The 21,367-nt window shown below is 43.7% G+C and overlaps 1 protein-coding gene across 1 annotated transcript; it reads right to left on the reverse strand.

The window, feature by feature from the left end:
* Positions 1-15,321: 15,321 nt before the first annotated feature.
* On the reverse strand, positions 15,322-17,328 carry LOC308075574 (small ribosomal subunit protein mS39-like; the record flags this gene model as incomplete). Its single annotated transcript, XM_080415520.1, has 1 exon — positions 15,322-17,328. One exon carries the CDS (start codon positions 17,326-17,328, stop codon positions 15,322-15,324), a length of 2,007 nt encoding a protein of 668 aa, XP_080271646.1.
* Between the last annotated feature and the right edge of the window lie 4,039 nt (positions 17,329-21,367).

A 21,367-nucleotide genomic window follows, 5' to 3' on the forward strand; every position in this document is an offset into this window, starting at 1 on the left:
TTGGATTTTCCACAGTCACTGTTCCTAACACTCCCGTGCTGAGTGATGCTGTATGGTCGTGCTCCCAGGTCTCGGGGTGGAGGGACATTTTTCATCTTTTGTCTTACGCAGTCATTATTGAAATATCCTGCGGCGTGTAGTTGTTCATCTACCTGTCATAGTGGTCGTGTGAGAGCGTGTGCATGTACATCTGTCTCTATAGGGAAACCCTGGGACAATATTATTTAACCCATTAGCATCTGTGTCATTTTCTATTTTAGCTAAAAAAAACTTTATTTTATACTTTGGCTATTCAAAAATAGTAGATATACAAGCTCATAGCGTGTCACTTCGTGCCGCGCTATGAGCTTGTAGATCTGCTATTTTTGAAAATTCGTGAACATATTTTCAAATCTTTGAATAGATATATTATTTTAACTCAAATCATTGGTTCTGGGTGTCCCTGAAACAAAATCTTTTGAGATGGCGGTCAGCGGCCAATTGCATATAATTGTGAGGGACCTTGACATGAAAAAGTTTGAGCACCACTGATATAGCAACATAAGTTTTTCAGAAAACTGTTTAAAAATATATATATTTTTTGGCCTTAATGGGTTAAACTTCATTGGCCGTCAGTGTTTAAATAATTCCTGAGTCACTGTAGACCATGGCAACAAAACGGTGTGAGATCACATGCTTTGCAGTCCTCTGTAGCAGTATTACTTTTCACATAAAATATACACACACATTCCCCTAACCAAATGAGCGAACAAAGACAGATTTCCTCATTAAGAGTGTTTTTAATGCATGAAGAGATAATTTATTCATGAAAATTAAGAAATGATTCATTCTAGCAGAAATTTCTTAGAGCCATTGTGTGGATATATATATATATATATATCCACACCCTCTCCTATATTAATATAGGATTAATATATTAATATATATATATTAGAATAGGAATTTTAATATATATATATATATATATATATATATATATATATATATATATATATATATATATATATATATATATATATATTAAAATTGGCGTGACGTCACACTCATGTCACCATGACTCAGCCATAACCATATAAGGAGTCCCCAATGCAGCAACGGCCAAATATGTGTTGTCTACCCTCAATGTGTCGTCATGTTATCAGCAAACAAATCAGTCAGCTCCATCTATGGGCACAAAAGGGGGCATGCCCATATATGGGCATATACTCATGACATCAGGGATCTCCATATATGGGCATAAAAGGGACAAGGACTGACAAAGCCCCCAGAACCCAGAGGGTGCATTGAAGCGCATTGGACATGCTGGCCATTCATAGGTACTGCAGCTTAAAACGGCCTGGGGCCACAGTCTCGAACGAGGGAAACCGGTTTCGATCAATGGGCTCGACTCATCCGGACTTTAGTATATATATCCTATATTCATCACTATGACAACATAAACAAACCACAGCCAGTTGGCCACGTCACTTCGACAACATAACCATAAACAAACAGCGAGTCAGCTCCATATATGGGCACAAAAGGGGGCATGCCCATATATGGGCATATACTGATGAAATCAGGAATCTCCCTACAGTATATGGGCATAAAAGGGACAAGGACTGACGGATACAGAGATCTCCTTATGTGGGCATATCAGCATACATGGGCATATACTGATGACATCATGGATCTCCATGTATGGGCTTAAAAGGGACAAGGACTGACATATACAGATATCTCCATACAGTATATGGGCATAAAAGGGACACAAGTAGACAAACAGATACAGACATCTCCATATATGGGCAAAAAAGAGACCCAGACAGACGGGCACAACGGGTACTCTGACAAAGCCCACTACGACTCAGACATATTGGTCGGATTTGCAGTGCCACGTATAGGTGGCCCGAACCTTTATTATATAATTTAAATACAATATAATATAAGTACAGTTGTATTCGGTGATAATAACCATTCTATGGTGGAAAAACTGAGTTTATTGAAAGAGATTTTGAAATTGAGAAAAAATGTTGAAAGAAGGCTTTGATGGACATTTAACAATTGAGTCTGAGTGAAAAGCAGAGTTGTTTCAGAGATAGGTAATCCTCTCTTTTGTTCACCTCAGCAAGACAAGAGGAGGTGTAGCAGTCAGTTGATAGCATCAGTTGAAGAGCTTGGTTGGAAACTTCAAAGTGCCTTGTCTTGCTTGTGTCGTGATCTGCCACTCCAATTCTTCCTCAAGCTACACTAACCCTACAACAAAAAGCTGCTAAACAATACCAAGGTCATGCTTAGATAACCTGTGGTGATCGCTCCCCTTTGTAACTCCAGCACGGCCAGTACCATTCAGGGAAAAAAAAACATAGAAATGTGTCTGTCAACTCATATTCTGTTAAATTAATGCAAATTAAGTAGAGAAAGGTATAGTGTAACAGTTATTATTTACGATGGCATTTCTTCTGCTCTGAAACCTCAAGCTAGCATGTGGTTAGGATGGAAGTCGTATTTCTACAGCTATAATTCCCCCCTTCCTCTACAGTATGTCTATGTCCATCACTCCAGCTCACTTTCCATCTGTTGTTGGTATTGCCCTGCTCATGATATTTGCAAATGAAACCTGCAAATCAACACAGCTTAGCCTGAATCAGCAGCTACTTCAGATATGCTTGATTTCTGGCCCACCGCCTCCCTCGTCTGACAAGATTCATCAGTACTTGAAAGCTTTATGTGCATCTAAACTGACATTGGATTTTTCTTTTTTCTTTTTTTTTTATCCACTCAATGCCTCTGCATTTTATATGCTCTGTTGATTAGTATCAGCAAATCTGCAGTAGTCTGCTGACCAACTCTTTCCCAGTGTGCATATCATACATAGCCACAACACGTTATCAGATTTAATTAAATCTAGAATCCTTATGCAACTCTAAAGGTATCAGACCATACGTGGACTATACCACTATAGTCCTAAAATACTAGTGGTAATCTGCTGCAGATATACATTAGACCCTTAACGTTGTTCTTGTAGTGCTAGTCAGATAGAATTACAAATAAACCAGCTGTCAAAATTATGACTTATATAGCCACTGCAGTTACACATTAGTTGGCTCTCTGTTTGTTTCTACTGGTTTTGTGAGGTGAGATTGTAGATCTCAGGTAGAATGTGATTTGTTAGATTTAAAACAGGATATCCAACTAGCATTGGACCCGGTCTTAACCACTTGAGCCCTAGCATCCCTATTCTGGGGTTAACATTTGCCGGAAAAAGCCGATCTACAAGCTCACAACGGGTCACTTTCTGACATGTTGTGAGCTTGTAGATCGGCTATTTTCGGCAAAGACATTTGGTGTAGCGAGAAAAAAAGAGTGCACCAAGAACACCAAGAGTGCACCAAGAACCAACTCAGGTATAGAGGGTCTAAGTGGTTAGTGTCTGAGGGCTCAGCCCCATGACACCGTCCTGTCATTATCTGTGCAATATACCAACAAGATAAAAGAAGGCTTCCTGGACTCTGGATTCAGTCCAGAGTCACATTAGCCAGCAGATCTCGTCTGTAGGGATGACCATAGCCTGTTTCATGCCTGGTTTTATGGATAACAGAAGAATATTTTAACACATTGTGTTTATTTTTATACGTGGGGCCCACGTGGGGCGAAACTTTGGGATCATCCAAGGAGTTTCTGAGAAGGAGAGGCCGGATGTGGATCCATGTCAAAAATCCTTTGGGTCGGCCTTTCCAATGTTATCTCCTTGACTAAAAGCTTAATATCTCCATTTCTTTTTAACGTGGTGGAAGCGAGCCGTTTTCGATCGGCGATCACTCTGCAATGGAGGATCGCGTTAGAAATATTATTGTTCCAGGCGTTAGTCGGGACCCTCCGCCGTCTCGCACGCACGCTTTGTTTACATGCACTTCCGCGTCGGGGCTTCTACAGCACAAAACGTATCAACGTAAGTGGATGGAAGAATAGCAGGCACTGAACGTATACTTTTTTAATAAACCTCTGGCACCCAATGTGTTAATCTCAAATTGTTTTGTCTTGTCCCTTTGCACTGTATGTGAATTCCTGTAGCCCTATAGTGTAGCTCAAGCTACAAGTGCAGTACCATGTCACCCTGTAAAGGTTTATTAGTATACCTCCACACTGATTCTGTCAAGCTGTTATCAAAATTATTTATTCCGCCGGGTGAAAAGAGTGATTCTCACTGTGATAAGCCTACACTATCTGCACTTCCAGAGAGTGACGTCTCTGGTGAAGCTCGCGTGTCAATTCCTGGTAGAGAGTTAGACGAGAAGCCGCGGTTGAAGGCGTGCAGTCCAGAGCTTTGGGATGCAGTTGTCTGTTAATTAGCACCTAGCAGATGGAAGAAAGTCCACATCTCACAGGGGATCCATTTCTAGAAGAAAAGCTACAGAAACCTTATTTATTTGTTTACTTACTCTCTCACTCAGCTACACAGCGGTGTGTCACCTCCCAAATGAGAACAGAATAAACCAAGAGGGTTTGAAGAGAGGATTTAGACACATGCATGTACAATCTCATGAACACACACAAACACACACACACACACGCACACGCGCACACGCACACGCACACGCACACGCACACACACACACACAAGGTGCAAGCATTTCATTAGCATATTCAGCAGCAGTGTTTATTGCTAGCTACTGCATGTGATCCAGTTGAGTTGGGTTACTTATCATTTTGTTAACAGCCATCTGTTTGCACGTCACCAGTTATCTCCTCGTCTTTCCATAGAGCATGAGGCAAACACCCACACAGCGCTGCCTGTTCCTACACTATCGGCCACAGCTGCTAAGTTTTGTCTTGACACAAAAGCTTAGAATTAATACAGATGATAGGATACTTTGCAGGGGCATTGGGGCTTTTGTAAAGACATCTTCCGAATCACGGAGCTATTCTACTGTATGTTTTGACTATTGTAAGCAAATCCTCCACATAGTAATTGCACGTTAGCATGTGAAAGCATGTGAAGGGTGCTCGAGCCAAGGGGTGTGTGTCAACTCAAATGAAAAGCATGGAAATTGTCTTATTTATAATTTAATTGCTGCTGGAGAAGTCTTTGCAGCGGCGTACACGCCAGGAAGTAAACCAGATAGAAAGTTGACTAGTCTGTTTCCACGTAAGCGCAAAAAGCCACAATACACTTAAATGTGTGCAGTGATGGACATTACGTTTTGTACTTAACACATTGAAGCAGAAGCCGCAACGAGGACCCGGACGTAAACAAACGGTGTCTGGGCGATGGCCAAGGGTCCCGTCTGACGACTGGAACAATAACATTTCTACCGCGATCCGCCATTGCAGAGAGATTGCCCATCGAAAATGGCTTGTTTTGATCACAAAAAAAAGATATGGAAATATGGACCTTTTTCTCAAGATCCCATCATTGGGGCAGATGCACGTTTTTCTGGGATGATGTCACATCCGTCCATTCCCTGTTAAAGGGTCTTAGGATCATTCCTAAGTTACGTTAGAGCGTCCCCCTTTTTTGGGGGGTGAAACCGCCCCTATATGTGAGGTTTGGATATTTGCACACCAAATCCTGCGCTGTGATTGGCCACAAATGTACCCCCCTAACCCTGCACTGTGATTGGCCAATCACAGTCTATTCAGGACTGTGATTGGCTAGGGAAACATGACACATGTGCATAGCCCTATAAATAGGACCATAACTTAAAAAAAAACATACATTTGTTTTTTTTAAGTTATGGTTTCTTCCATCACTTCTTCCATCACTTCTTCCATCACTGTGATCACACCGCCCACTTCACACTGGGTGTGATTTTTTTTTTTTTTAAACATAATATTACGTTTATGGCACTCCACAGGTGTATTTGCAAAAACATAATATTACGTTTTGGGCACTCAATGTGTTAAGTAGATTTTTGGATTTGTATTAGTTTTTTGCAAGCTCATGACTTTCAATCCGCTACATTTCAAATACAAATATTGTATTTTTGGATTCCTCTGCATTTCTAGAAATAAGGGACACAAACTTAAGCCCTATTTCAAATAGAGTGACATTTTCACAATATCTGAACATTGCTTTTACTTTTGGGGTTAGGGTTAGGGAAATGTTCTAAATGTCAATATATTAACACATTGAATGCCAAAAACGGTCCGGACCGTTTTTGAGGGTCCAAACGAGAAGTGCCGAAAACGGTCCGGACCGTTTTTGACCCAATTCTATTTTTATACATGTGGGCCACGTGGGGCGCTAAAACGAAACTTTGACATCACCCAAGGAGTTTCTGAGAAGAAGAGGCTGGATCTGGCTCCATGTAAAAAATCCTTCCGGTCGGCGTTTTCAATGTTATCTCCTTGATTAAAAGCTTAATATCTCCATTTCTTTTTAATGTGGTGGAAACGAGCCGTTTTCGATCGGCGATCACGCTGCAATGGAGGGTCGCGTTGGAAATATTATTGTTCCAGGCGTTAGTCGGGACCCTCCGCCGTCTCGCACGCACGCTTTGTTTACATGCACTTCCTCGTCGGGGCTTCTCACAGCACGAAATGTATAACGCAAGTGGATGGAAGAAATGCTGGCACTCAACGTATAATATTTTAATAAACCTCTGGCACCCAATGTGTTAACAAGGAAATGTACTTCGTAATTTGTACTTTTGAGTACTTGAGTCTTTACATGAGTATGTATTTTTTTATATACTGTAATCTACCATTGGCCACAATGCACTGTTAAATGAGTGGACTGCCAGTTATGAGAAGTGGCAGTGTGCCTTATGTAACAGAGGATAATAACTATCTCTGCCACTATACTCATCCTGCTGGGTTGATTGGATTTGATTAAAAAACTTGTAGTGATTATAAAACAGGCGGGGGGGGTGGGGGTTATGGGACACAAAAATAAAATGTCAACAAGCACTAGATTGTCTGCTGATTGCAGTCAAATCTAGAGGAATGGAAAATGCCAAACGCTGTGTAGAGCAAAGTTGAAATTACTTGGCAGCAAGTTTAGGCCCAATTTAACCACTTAAAGGGATATTTCACTTTCAAACATGTTTGGGGTAAATGAAAAACGTAATTGAAAAAACATGGCCCCCTCACACATTAGAAGGACAATATCAGTCACCAGAACCAAGGACGGTAGTTTTCGATGAATCTAACTTGGTTAAAATGGAGTTTGAAGTTACAATGGGTTTGTATTGGAAGGAATAAAATGAATGTCTAATATCTAAATACTGAATCAAGCAACTTAAAAACTGTCTGGGGTGCTCACAAAAGCCAGAGTAGACGTTAAATCACCCCAAACATTTGAAAGTGAAATATCCCTTTAAACAATAAGCAAGGTAATCACATACATAGAATGCAAATAGACAGTGTAGTGATCACAAAGTTGAAGTGCATTTTTGAAACGATGAAAACGCCGCAAAAGTAAATATGCTAATTTGTTTCATTCCCATCAACTCGAATGAGGTAAATTAATTGCCTGAAGAATATATATATAGAATATATAGTTACTCCAAACACACACACACACACACACACACACACACACACACACACACACACACACACACCAACAATGTGGTACTGGTCAATGTTATAGCAGGGAATTCCATCCTTATTTTGCTATGTACATTCAACTTTCAACTTTTCCATATAATAATTATTCACATTAACACTTACACTGTAGACATAAAATGACTATTATCTGCTAAACAATAATCAAATCTGCTAAACAGACTCACAGACATCAGTGAATTATATGGGTTTTTGATGTACTGACAGCTGTATTGTCAGTTATTGAACATTGCTAGATTTGAATGCAATGTATGATGCAGTAGCTACAGTAAAATAATTAAAACCAAAAATTACAATTAGTTTCAATAACCAAACCAAACCCCAGAAACCTATTATCGCTCTGCAATGTTGTTGTACAATATCAACTAATTTACCGTAACAACTAAAGAGAATGGAATCGCTTGTGAGATTGTGGCCGATGTGACTCGGGGCAAAAAAGCACATGCAGCGCTATCACTCACCTGCTATTTATGACCTCATCAATAGCTGTTGACACATGGTCCATGCCCTGTTCAATTAGAAAGCATTCAGCTGGAAAAGGGAGGTGTAGGAGGAGAGAGAGAAGGTACAGGTCTGTGAGTGGAGAAGCGGGCGTGTGTGTGTGTGTGTGTGTGTGTGGGGGGGGGGGGACATCTTCAGCGGAGAGCCGCTGGTCCCCAGGGCCTCCCCTCACCATATGTTTTCACTTAGTCAATCATGTAGACACTTGGAACAATCTGCCTCTGACGACCCGCGCCTGGCACGCTCGCCTTGCCACTTTGCATCCGCCATCAAGGCTGTCTCGTAAACAAGATTTAATTTCCCTTTTCATCAATTCAAATTGGTTCTGAGGAAAGTGGTGTCATTATGTTTTTTTTTCTTTCAGTTTATTTTTTTATTTTTTTTTATTGACCGAGGGCCCCTGTGCAGACGTCACTACCATTCTCCAGTGGCTGTCATCTACCCCCTGTCTTTAACCTCTATGGGGATGAATGTGTTTACCTCTCAACTCCTTAAGTTCTTCCAAAGCTATCATTCTGCAAGAACATGATAATCGGCTGGCAGGTGTATGCTTTGTTCACAATGTGTACTGATAAACTCAGTTTAACCTTAGCGCTAGGTATACTCTTAGTTGCTTGCTTTAGAAGAGAATGCACTTATAACTTCTGGTGATTAGTAGTTTCCTTGCCTACCTATGTTGAATGCACTGTGCATTGTAAGTCGCTTTGGATAAAAGTGTCTGCTAAATGACTGTACTGTAATGTAATGTAATGTAACCCCTATACAGTACGTGTGAGGTAAACGCAAGTCTTTTGCTGTAAAGTGTGTGGTTGTCAGGGAGGCTATATTACCTATATATGAACTGCTATTGGGCTGGGTGAAACATGGCAGGCTTTTTGTCTGAAACGGAACACCTTAAAACAAGACTATGGGCTCTATTTTGGGGAAACAGGCAAATCAGCGTGAAGTGCAGTAAACGATAATCGGATGTTTGTTGCTAGACTTGAGAAGGGTGGATGGAGCACCCGTAATGAAGTGGCGAGGTGGGTTGGATCAGGCTGAATCTATTATTATTGCATCAACAACAAATCTACAGTACCTCAAACAGACCACCAAGAGCAGATGATGTCAAATTATCATGGGAGGAAATAACAAATACATTTGATACGTCTGACACTGATCCTATGAGAAACCCAATTCATAATCGGCGGATAAACTGTGAGTGGATGTCCACAAAATGAATGACCTAGGCTGATGTCTGCTCAGGGTCTACTTTGGGTCCATTATATATCCGCACGAATGCAGAGCCGACCATGAAAAAATGACTGCTGCGCTGACCTAGGCAGACCAGACGATTGCCTAGTTCAGCGCAGCAGTCATTTTTTTCTTGGTCCGTGCACACCTGTCTGTGTGACTTGTCTATGGTAAATGTATATATTTTATATGTATACACTGGACTCTCTATTCCGTGTACGTCAGTGGGGTTAATCTTCCAGGGAGCTAGAAGGTGCACAGCAAATTCCATGGTAAATTCACCAAGTAGTTCATGAGAAATCTCATTTGGGACCAAAGTGTTAGATGGACAGATGGACCAACCCAACCGACTGACCCACCAACATCGCCACTCAGAGTAAATCACAGTAATTTAACCTATGAGTGAGAAGGCCCACTTAGTCACGGTTGACATTGATCACTAAAGAAGACCCAAATGAGCCATGTAAACCTGAGAATGATGGATGGCACTCACAAAGAGTAAGACATGGCACAAATGTGGCTTTTCATATTGGAATGTATTAGTCTATATAGTGTACACTTTGCTGCGGAAAAATAATATGATTGATGTTTCTGTCTCATTTAATGGTCAGATCATAGTGCTAATGTTGTCAGGATTAAAGGTCCCATTCCCACTGGGACAACTCATTTTAAACATTTATGTACTCCTAGTATATTGTACTCAAAGGCACTCTGAATAGCGGTATGTTGTACCAATAGCTAGCATTCTGCAATTGTCTACCTAAAGGCAAACCTAAAAGATAAAAGGGGTAATTTGCCAGCTTTCTATACGGAGAAAATGGATCTTCCTGCTTCATCCCATCCATGCTAAGTGGAGGACACTAGCCAGAGGTCAGCCTACGCCACTCATTAAGACCCCTTTCTGATGGATTAATAGCACTGATTAGGTTTAATAATTTATGAGCCATTCAAACTGGTCCTGGAGGAGTCTGTCCTTTTGTTGTTGTTTTTGCACCCCTCTTTTCTCTAGTATGAACTAGGCACATTTTCAGCACCTTGCTATTCAAGACAGTCTTTCCCCCACTGTAGAATTTAATTACAAACTACCCACAACAATTAAAAGCAGGACATTTGTCTTCACCGTGGCTACACAATACTGGCAGGGTGATGACTCTATTGCCAGGCAGTTCCAAACAGGCTTTGGACCATTTGTGTGTGTTGCCAATTGCCATGCAGGTATAATGTGAAATATGTCTAAGAACCGATATCACCAACAGAAATGTATTGTGCTTGGGGAGAATTGTTATTCTGAATCTGATAAACCCCTTGCTTGTCATGCCATGTCTCAATTGGAAATTAATAATACACAAAATGTAATCTATCCTTTGAAATAAAAGTGTCACTTCACCTGTGTTGAGGCATACCACATACCTATCCTTATATTCTGTATAATACTGTATGAGAGAGAAAGAGAGAGAGCTGAGCTGTGTATATAAATAGTACTGCCACCTAGTAAGTGGCTGCAGTGGAGGTAGTGAAGTGGACATGTTAAAGTGCAGTGTAATACAGAAAAATAGCAGTAAACATCAGAAGTGGCAATACAAAAGGTGAACTGACTGTGGCCAGCCCTAAACAGTAAGCCTGTGTGCAGTTAACTATGCAGAGTTCAGCAATCTTATGGCCTGGAGAAAGAAACTGTACCTGTAGCCTGCTGGATTGATACCCGGTGATCCTGTGCTGTTTGCCAGACAGTACTGTAGCAGAGTGAGCAGTCCATTGCTGGGCTGACTAGCATCTTTGATGATCCTCTGGGCCTCCTTCCTACTCCTCTGGGTGTAGAGGTCCGTGCATGGTTGTACCTCTACAGCTCAGTTCTGGTGATGTGATCGCAACGGTGGAAGAAGTACTCACATTTTGTACTTCAGTGAAAGTAACAATACTGCAATGTAGAAACATTCTGTCAAAGTCAAATTCATGTACTCGAGATTTACTTGAGTAAAAGTATAAAAGTATTGGCATCAACATTATAGTTAAAGTACCAAAAATAAAAGTACTCATGCAGAATTTTCCATTTTAAGTTTTCAAAATGAACACAAATCTTTTGAAAATAGTCGATCTACAAGCTAACAAAGTGGTATGTGGTTACCAACTCCCCATCATTTAGCTGGGGACCACCAGGAACCCCATCAAGGACCACCGGTGATCCCCGGACCACTGGTTGAGAACCACTGCGTTAAGTGGTCAGATGAATACTTTTGAGATTGTCAAGTAGGCCCTGTTCCAGAAAAGGTTGGTAACCACTGCGATAGAGGAGAGAGACGCAGGGGAAAAGGTGTGGAAGGGTGCGATATATACAGAGAGCACACTGACAGACAGACATAGCGGGGTACTGATTGTTACTGTATGGAGGAGATGGAGAAGGAATTGTTGTCAGGCAAGAGGAGTTATCAGCGTGATTGTTATCAGATATGTGGTCTTCGCTCCTGAACATAATTTGTTATTCCAACTCCATTTATGTAAATCACCTTGAACCGCCTTTTTCTATGAAATGTGCTACACAAATGAAAACTCACCGGTACTAGCGAAATCACACGAGACAAGCCCAGGTGGCCTCTTGCTATAAGAATTAGTAAGTAATGATAACATGGTTAAGTCCTTAACCCATTCAATCCGGGAACGCATCTCTGTCATTTTAGATTTCTTTGGCTATTCAAAAATAGCAGATATACTATGAGCTTATGCTATTTTTGAGAAATCGTGAAACTGTGTGCAAATCTTTGAATATATATTTTTTAAAGCGAACATTTCTAAAATGGCAGATCTGCAAGCTCATAGTGCGGCACTTGAGCTTGTAGATCTGCTATTTTTGAATAGCCGAAGACATCTAAAAATGACACAGATGTGTTTCCGGATTGAATGGGTTAAAGGAACGCTTCACCCATTTTCAGCCTATTTTCATATAATTGGTACTCACTAATGTTCATCGAAAGATGGCACCATTTCTGTTGATTTGGTCTGTGTCTCAGAGGAGGGCTGTGGACAGTTCAGAAACCCGCCTACCAGTGACATTATCGGTAGGTAGGTTTGGTCATTTCAAACAAGATTTCAAACTTTTTTTATATTCATGCGAGAACAATGGCTTCTATTTCAGCATGCTAACTTTCCAGGAAGAGAAATTTAGTTTATATTAGCTTGGAATCCACATCGATGATGTAATTGGTAGGTACGTTTCTGAACTGTCCGCAGCCTACAAATTAGATGCAGAATAAGATGGATCTTATAAAGAGGAGCATCAGTGAGGATCAAGTATATGAAGTTAGATATATGAATTTTGAATGGACACTATAGTTTGTTCTATGCTGTGCATATATTCCACAGAAAAGAAAAATAAATAAATGTACACATGCCAGACTTGGTTGGTAAATTATGTCACAAATAGAGAGTTAATGGCAAAAAAATGTTGTATGGAATGACCACGAGCAATTATTTTTCACTGTATTAGAAAACTGCAGTATAGTAATGGCTTTCATGTACAGGTCTGTGTCGTGACATAGTGTAGAGTTTAAAGAGACACTTTGGTCTCAGCTGATTGCAGTGTCACCTCCCCCTTGTAGATATAGCCGGGCACTTAAATGTCACCACTTGGGGAGACAAAGAGGCAAGGAGAGAGGAGAGACGAGGGCCATTTACATGGTAGATAATAAGGAACAGGAGGGCTGCAGGCAACATAATGGGGGATCTTAATCAATGGCAGGGGAAATGCTCTTATTAAGGGCTAGTTGGCTAACTAATGAGTGTCAAAAGCTTTGTCACTCAAAGGTCAATTTTGATAAGGCGATTACAGCTGTCTATAGAACTCCAAGCTAATCATCCACGAGGATCTAACTCGAAGCAGTGGGGCAAATAATATCAAGCTTGATTTTGCAATGCAATATTACCCCAAATCACACCACATTTCACAGTAGGCCACTGCTTATTTTTATCTTTATTTATTCAGTGAAGGATTTTGCTGATAATGCATACTCTTCTCAGTTCATCCCTGCTGAACATCCATACAGCTGCACATATTCACACCTGGGAGCTGCCCTGTTATAGTATTTTGCTGGGGTGTTGCTGAGGGTAAGTGCCTTGCTTAAGAGTACCTTGTCAGTGATGATGATTACTGATGAGAGATGGCGGTGTATTACACCCTCTCTTCCCTGGAGTGCAAATGTTTACTCCACAGACCCCAGTAGTAAAAAACAGTATTATTTTGATAAAAGAAAATCGGGCTGCTCATACTGGAAAATTGGAATTATTTGGCCCAAACTTGCCTTTTATCAGGCTTGTCCAGGCATTCAACGAACACAGTTGGCCATTTTCACGGCTGGGAAAGACTTATTGTGGGGAGGGCGAACGCTGTTGCTGCATTAGTGACTCCTACAGGTTGTTCGGGGCACCTGTTCAACAGGGAGCAGAACTGTGAAGAGTAACGTGTTCCTACGCATGTGTTTTGTCCGCCCGGTGAAACTCCTCACTGTCAGATGAAAAGTAGTGGCTGGAGAGAGTATCACGTGTTGTCTACACCCTCCCAAGACCAATAAGCAGTGACAGTGGACTATTGGGTATTTGGAATTGGCAATTGGGGTGTGGGGGATGGGAAAAAAGTATAAAAGTATACAATAATAATGATAATATTCCTGAGTGTGTCTAGTGTGTCAATTCTGTGAAAATTGTCTCTATGAAATGTTTATCTACTGTAGATCCTGTGCATTGTAAAAGTATCCTCAGTAAAAATCATTCACCCTTCTTGGTTTAGTTCAAGAATGTCAGGAAATCTGAAGAGTGCTTCAGGATTCACTGGCATTGCACAGTGATTACTTGTACTAAAAATATAACTCAGGTGACTAAGGTGGCTATGTGTGGGAAACCTTGGAATGCTGAACACACATGGTGCTGTAGAAGCCTTTGGAATATTGTGACTGTTAGCTCTCTGACCAGTGAGCAGGAGGCAGTTGAAGTGCCGGGGGTGGAATCCTCCAAGGACCAAAATCAATTAGCACACAGAACAAGTCTGCCCATGGGCAATTTACACGGCCCACAACATGCTCTGCAGGGAGGCACAGAGCCTTCACACCAATGTACTCCAGTTAGAGCAGTTTGCCACAGCACAGCATGCGAGTTACAGATGGACTGAATACGTGTGGGTAGAAATGGTGTTTTGGTTTTTACAATCATAGATAAAAATAATGATAATTCCAATGAAAACAATCAACAGCCGCAGCATGGCACAAGTAATACAGACGAGCCATTTCTTGAAAAACAGAAGCATTTTCTTGATACACTTCCAGACAAAGTCCATTTGGCTGGATTCTGATTCGCTCCCCTGACCGGAGGTCCCGCCCTCCGCCTATATAGTCAGGGGCCGGATCTTCACTCGTTCCTTCTTTCCCTTCATTCCCTCTTCTCGTCTGAACACAGAGCTTATTTCCTCGCCGAAGATTTGTTAGCTTATTAACTACGTTTCAACAGGCCAGGATCGACTTCTGTGACCGCAAGACGCTAACAAATCCAGGTGATTTCTGACTTTTCACTGTTAAAACAATTTCCGTAATATTTCCTGAGCTAGTAGCCTCAGGGCTCGCTCCGAGCATTTTATTACGGGTTAGCTTCGATCGCTAACTGTTAGCTTGCTAACTACAGCTTAGCCTAGTAGCACTCGTTAGCAGGGAAAGCTAGCGAGTGACTAACGCGCGGTAGCTGTTTACGCTAGCTCACCACTGTTGCTCGGCTAGCCCCAGGCTAGCCCTGACTCCACGTGTTGCGGCCCGCTAGCTACCAAAGCTAGCTCGACGGGAAACTCGTGGTTCGCAGGCCTTCCTCAGAGTTTTCCCAGTCAGGAGTGAGTCAGGCCCAGAGCTAATCTCACTCCCCGCCCAAGCCTTAGTCGAAGCTCCAGAGGCCGAGCTAAGAGCATGGCGTCCGGGACCAGGCGGAAGACCCGGTCCAGCGCCGCCCCTCTACAGAAGTCCACTGGGGCCACTGGTATGAGGAGTAGTTCTTCCTCTAGTCCCTAGTCTATGCTGCCACCTCTCTCTCCAGCTCACACACAATGGACCTCTGCTCTTGCGTCAGGTGAAACTCTTTCAGCGCCTGCTGGGCCAGTGTGGGCGTCGCTGGGAGACCAAAGGAAGCGGAGAAGTGCACCAGCTCCACCGCCCTCTGGTTGGCGCCTTCGCTACCACACACCGACAGAAACTCCTCCAACATGTCATCAGTGGGAACTCTGTTCTTAGTCTTGAAGCGATGTAGCATCTCCCCGGCCTGCTGGGTCCTGGTGGCTCGTAGCAGCAGGACGGTGACGTGGGACAAAGAATAGTTGCTCCACTCAAGTCTGCTCCTTTCCCCCTCGTACACATTCCTTATGTCCAGAGCACAGGCTGCAAAGGACTGCTGCACCTCAGGACTGTGTTTTTCTCTGGCCATCAGAGCCAGCAGTTCCTCCACCAATTCTGACCTGTTGTCATGACCAAGGGCCCTGATATCTTTCCATACGGTGGGCAGAAGGTCCAGGCGACCGTCTGTGTCCAATGCCTGGAGCAAGTTCCTCATGCCCTGAGGGCTCGGGTAGTAGCGCGAAGGGACGTGTTGTCGGTACCACTTCAACACCACGTCTATGTGCTCCATCATACACAGCAGGCTGAAGAAACGACCGTAGTAAATACTCTGCTGGAAGGAATCTCCCAGAAGCCTCCAGTTCTTACCTACTTCCATCAGGCTGTGCAGTCTGTAGGCCTGCTCCATGTCTTTAGTGTCTAGACATATTCTCATGGCGTTGGAGAAGAAGTGGACGTCATCAGGGTCCTGGCATGTGAAGCTCTTTCCTGCCACCTCCAGCATGGTCTCTTGCAGTATGTCAGTGGTGGGGCTGTGTGCAGGGGTGGCTCCTCTGTAGAAGATGGCCAGGATATGTTCAAACGATGCCAGGCAGGGTGCAATCCCCATTGCCTTCATCTCATTCAGTGTGTGAAGGCTCATGGCTTTGGCTAAATAGCCACAGCGCCTCAGAGATTTCAGAATGGTGTTGAAAGTCAACAGGTTGGGCTGAACTTTGTGCTCCTTCATCTGGTTCAACAGCTCGGTAATGAGGTCCCATCTCTCATTGTATTTTTCTCTGACCAATGGAGCAGCTGCAACCAGTGCGTTGAAAAGATGAATATCACCTCTCAATCTGTTGTTAAGCATATCTGTGTAAATGTTGAATGCCTTCACGTATGCTCCATGCTTCACCATGCCCCTGATCAGAGCAGAGTAGCATGCTGTGTCTCTCTCTGACAGCAGGCCGAAGATCCTCTCTGCGTGGTTGTTGTTGTCTTTCCACGGCAGGAAGTCTGAGGCCCGACGCGGCCTGCCTCCTCCTCTTCTCCTCCTCACCTCCTCCCCGGACTCCTCCTGGGCCGTTTCCTCCGTCTCAGGTCCTCCTTCTTCCTGCAGAGGGTCTCTGTCGCCATGGAGACAGACGAGGTCCAGCAGGTCATGGATTGTCTCCAAGGAGATGACTGCTCCAGCTTGCAGCAGTTGATCGTACATGTCGACGGCGGCTGTGACTTTCCTCAGGCTGATCCTCTCCTTCAACGCCTCCTCACTCACCTCGTCAAGACGCAGGGACACCGTGTCTGGCATCAGACACGGTATGTGGGGCTCAGCAAAGTCTTTGGTGAAAAACTTTGGATTGGTGTTGACAAAGTATTTGGCTGCAGCTTTACCGGACTCTTGAGAGAGAGAATACAGCTTAAACTCAGCAGAGGTCCTTGGGGAGAGGTAGGGGTCATCCTGGAACTGGTATGGATGAGCTGTATGGTCCATGCTGACAGTAGAGGCCAGAGCTTGCAGTACAGCCTCCTTGCTCCATGTTTTCCTCTTGGGAAGGACAATAGTGTCTGTAGACTCTGCTTTGGCCGTGGCAGTGTGTTGTTTCGTGACAGGACTCCAAACAAAGCTCCTCAGTTGGAGGTTATTTACTCTCAAAGTCCTGCTGTTATTGTACAGGTAATGTCCTACATGCCTGCCTCCTGCCGCCGCCATGTTGGAACCACAAGGCATTCTGCGAGGACTGAACCAATTAGCCTTGTAGATCTCTGTATCTGTCAGTCCTTGTCCCTTGTATGCCCATGAACGGAGATCCCTGATGTCATCAGTATGTGCCCATATATGGGCATGCCCCCTTTTGTGCCCATATATGGAGCTGACTGATTTGTTTGCGCCTGATGCCTTGACGGCACATTGAGGTTAGACAACACACTCCATATTTGGGCCTAGCTGCATTGGGAACTCCTTATATGGTTATGGCTGAGTCATGGTGCCATGAGTATGAGACACAGTGACATGAGCGTCAGAGGTCCGCCTGCCCGTCCGTCCGTCCTTAAGCCAATTTTAATATAGGATACAATTCATATATTGTACATGTAGGCTATATTTATGCCCCATATTTTGACCACTAGGGCACCCAGAGCCATTGAGACAGAATAGAAAGAGTTTTGCCATCTCCGTTCACACCATCAGTCAGCAAACGTAGCGTTTCTGACCCATCATTGACACAACTCTTCTATCTCAATATACAATCAATATACTATACATTGCTGCTGTTTATTTTCATTCATCTCCAAAGTGCTTTGACATAATTTGTCTCAGACATTTTGTCGTTTCTGGCGACAGATAATGGGACAAAGTGTGTGCTGTTTCTCTCCATTAATTAATTGCCAACTGTTTGTGTTTGTTGTAGGTTAATACATTAATACATTAATGTGTAATGTGCCTACAACACAGACCATCAAGAGCCGATGAGAGAGTGTGCCTTGCTACAGCATGCTGGTGGTCCAAGCAGGTGGGCGGCGAAAATGGTTGTCCTCAATGATGTGTCCCGTTTAGAAGTTGTTGGGCTATTTGTTCCTGTACATTTTCACACACACAGACTGACTTGGTTATCAGCATCTACCCATCCAGACTATTAGGAGCAATGGTTGCCATTAATGCAGTGCCCGGGGAGCAGTTAGGGGATAAGTGTCTTGCTCGGTGAGACTTCGACACATACAGTACTAGACTGGGCGGAGCCGAGAGGTGAACCCGTGACCTTTCGATTCCCAGATGGCCTCGCTACACACACGGCTACGGCTGATCCCCCAGCCCTCGGCTGCCCTCCCAGCATCCCCCCCCCCCCCGGCCCCCGGCCCCCGGCCCCCGGCCCCCGGCCCCCGGCCTCCGGCTACCCTCCCAGCGCTGCACTGCTGATTTGCAAACGGTATCCCATTATGACGTAGTGCAAAATGGCCGTTGTGTGTATATGGTTAAAGGGCCGTTCACACCAAGAACTATACCTATATAAGGATAACTATAACTATAATATTCCAATATTGCAATCTACTTGAGTTACAACGATTTTTAAAACGATATCTTTATAGTTATAGTTAACCCATTAAAAGGATCTCCGTCGCAAGTTGATGATGTCAGGGTCCAGCCCTATGGAATGTATGGAATGCATGTGCTAATAAAAAAATATATATTCTTTTTATGCTCATATTAACCTTAGGAACTGTTAAGTTGTTTTTTATTAGCACGTGCTTCCATATATTCCATAGGGCTGGACCACACATGGACAAATTACATCATCACAGGCTACTTCCATCTGGGACCTCGGTAGCACAATCGATGAAGGGGTGGTCCCTTTTTTGGTGATTGGATGATCCCGCCCCTAGCAGCCGCTGATTGGTTCGAACACGCAGCGGTGCGGGCAGCTCTACTATCTGAGCGAGTCCAGATGGAGGCTGTATTGTGAAGTCAATACCGCCCCCATCTGGTGGAGTCAGGTTAGGCGTTGACCCCCTTGAGTAAAAAATGTACTATTTCTAAAATAAATACAATTTTAAATGTTTGTTATAGAGGGCAATTATACCGTATTAAGGAATATAATGCTTATTAGCCAGGGATCCTTTTAAGACCGGGAAAGTGTCATTTTTAGACTTTTGCATTGGCTATTCAAAAATAGCAGATATACCAGTTCACAGCTCGTGCCACACCACAAGCTTGTACATCTGCTATTTTTGAACATTTTTGAAAAATCAACTGATCTAGAAGGCATTTGTAGAATCGGCCTCAGGTCTTAACGGGTAAGCCATTTCCACTATATCCCTTTACCTGTCAGTACTAACATACTCCACTGCTATCGCTGTTCAGCTGCAGCTGCGCAACCAGGTTTAACACCTCAATCCACCTGCCAGATCCACACCAGTGGTCCACACCAGGTCCTGGCATACAGCAGGCAGCCATGTGTGCCGCTGTCAGTGTGTACGATCTGGAGCCAAGTTTTTCAATTCCAGTGTGAAGTGACAGCCATATCTGATTATTGAGAAGCGCTGAATGGGGACCACTGGTCAAGATGTGATTCTGTAACATACCATTAAAGGTAAGATGGCTGAGGCCCAGGGCTGAAATATGTGAATATATGCTCAGAGAGAGGTGCGAGTTAGATTCAGCCATGCAGCGCTCATTTCTCTCCACAGAAATAGAGAGGGTAGGAGTGGGGGTATGGTAGATCCCCCCTTCTCTCTCTCTCTCTCTTTCTCTCTCTGTCTCTCACGCTCTCCCCCCCACACACACACACACACACACACACACACACACACACACACACACACACACACACACACACACACACACACACACAGTGTGTGTGTGTATTGGTGTGTGGGGTACATCCCCCCTTCGCGCCTCACACACACACACACACACACACACACACACACACACACACACACACACACACACACACACACACACACACACACACACACACACACACACACACACAAATAAAGCCCCCTGGCTGGCTGTTACACTCCAGCCACCATGGCCCTCTCCGTGCTCACTCATTATAGCTTATCACAGAAACGCAGCCAGGCTGTGCCGCTCTGCCACACACATGCACACACATACACACTTCAGTCATACACACTTTCCTTTGCCCATGTGTGCTGTAGGCACACAGTCTCAGTGCCTCACATAGGCAAATAAGACACCCATGCATGTACGTACACCCACACGGACGCTGAAGCATGCATGCATGCATGCGCGCGCGCACACACACACACACACACACACACACACACACACACACACACACACACACACACACACACACACACACACACACACACACACACACACACACACACACTGGCCCCCAGCGACTGGCACCAAACGGAGCGGTTCCTCACATTTTAATAAGGCTAATTCCTCATGCTTTCACATATCTGGCCCTGCGGCTGACATTATATGCATCAAGGAGCAATTAATAACTTTCTCAGGCCAAATGGCCCCAGCAACACTTCACCTTTTCAAAGATCTCTTAGTGGGTGATGAGGGGATGAGTGAGCGATCAAGCATTTGGCAGAGAGAGGCCCGCTGTATGACTAACGCATAATATCACTGCAGTCCTGATGGAGTCATGGACTCATTTCTCAAAGTGTACATATTATCCACATTCTTCTTCAAGGCTTCCTCATATTTCTTAGTTTTTCTTTTTTTCATTATTATTGTTGTCTCCACCAGGCCTGAAAGCGTCGCCAAGACTATTTTTTGCCCCCTGTCAGTCCGTCCTTTTGGGTGCCCGTCCGTCCATCCGTCCGTCTGAGGACAGCTAATCTCTGGCACCGTTAGACCGATCGGCATGAAACTGTGCACACACACTCCCTGGAGGCCAGAGAAGAACATCTGCCTCTAATTTTTCACATTGGCCTGTTATAGCTCCACCAGGAGGCCGATTTTTGCAAAACCCATTTTTTTTATATTACTCCTACAGATTTTGTACAAACATCTTGCAAATCGGTACACATTATCTCTATAGTCATGTGATCAAGATGGATCTCTCCAATTTTTAATATTCCATCCTGATTGGCTAAGATTGGCATCTAAAGTTTGCAGCAGTGCCTTGTTTTGAACAAAATGCATCAAATCACGAATGCAGCGTCCGATTGCCGTGAAACTTTGCACGCACATTCTAACTAGGCCCAGGAAGAAATGCCGCCCTTTTCACATTGGCCTAATATAGCGCCACCAGCAGGCTGATTAT

This window comes from Gymnoscopelus braueri, assembly GCF_963280865.1.
Source record: "Gymnoscopelus braueri genome assembly, chromosome: 20".
Classification (NCBI taxonomy): Eukaryota; Metazoa; Chordata; class Actinopteri; order Myctophiformes; family Myctophidae; genus Gymnoscopelus; species Gymnoscopelus braueri.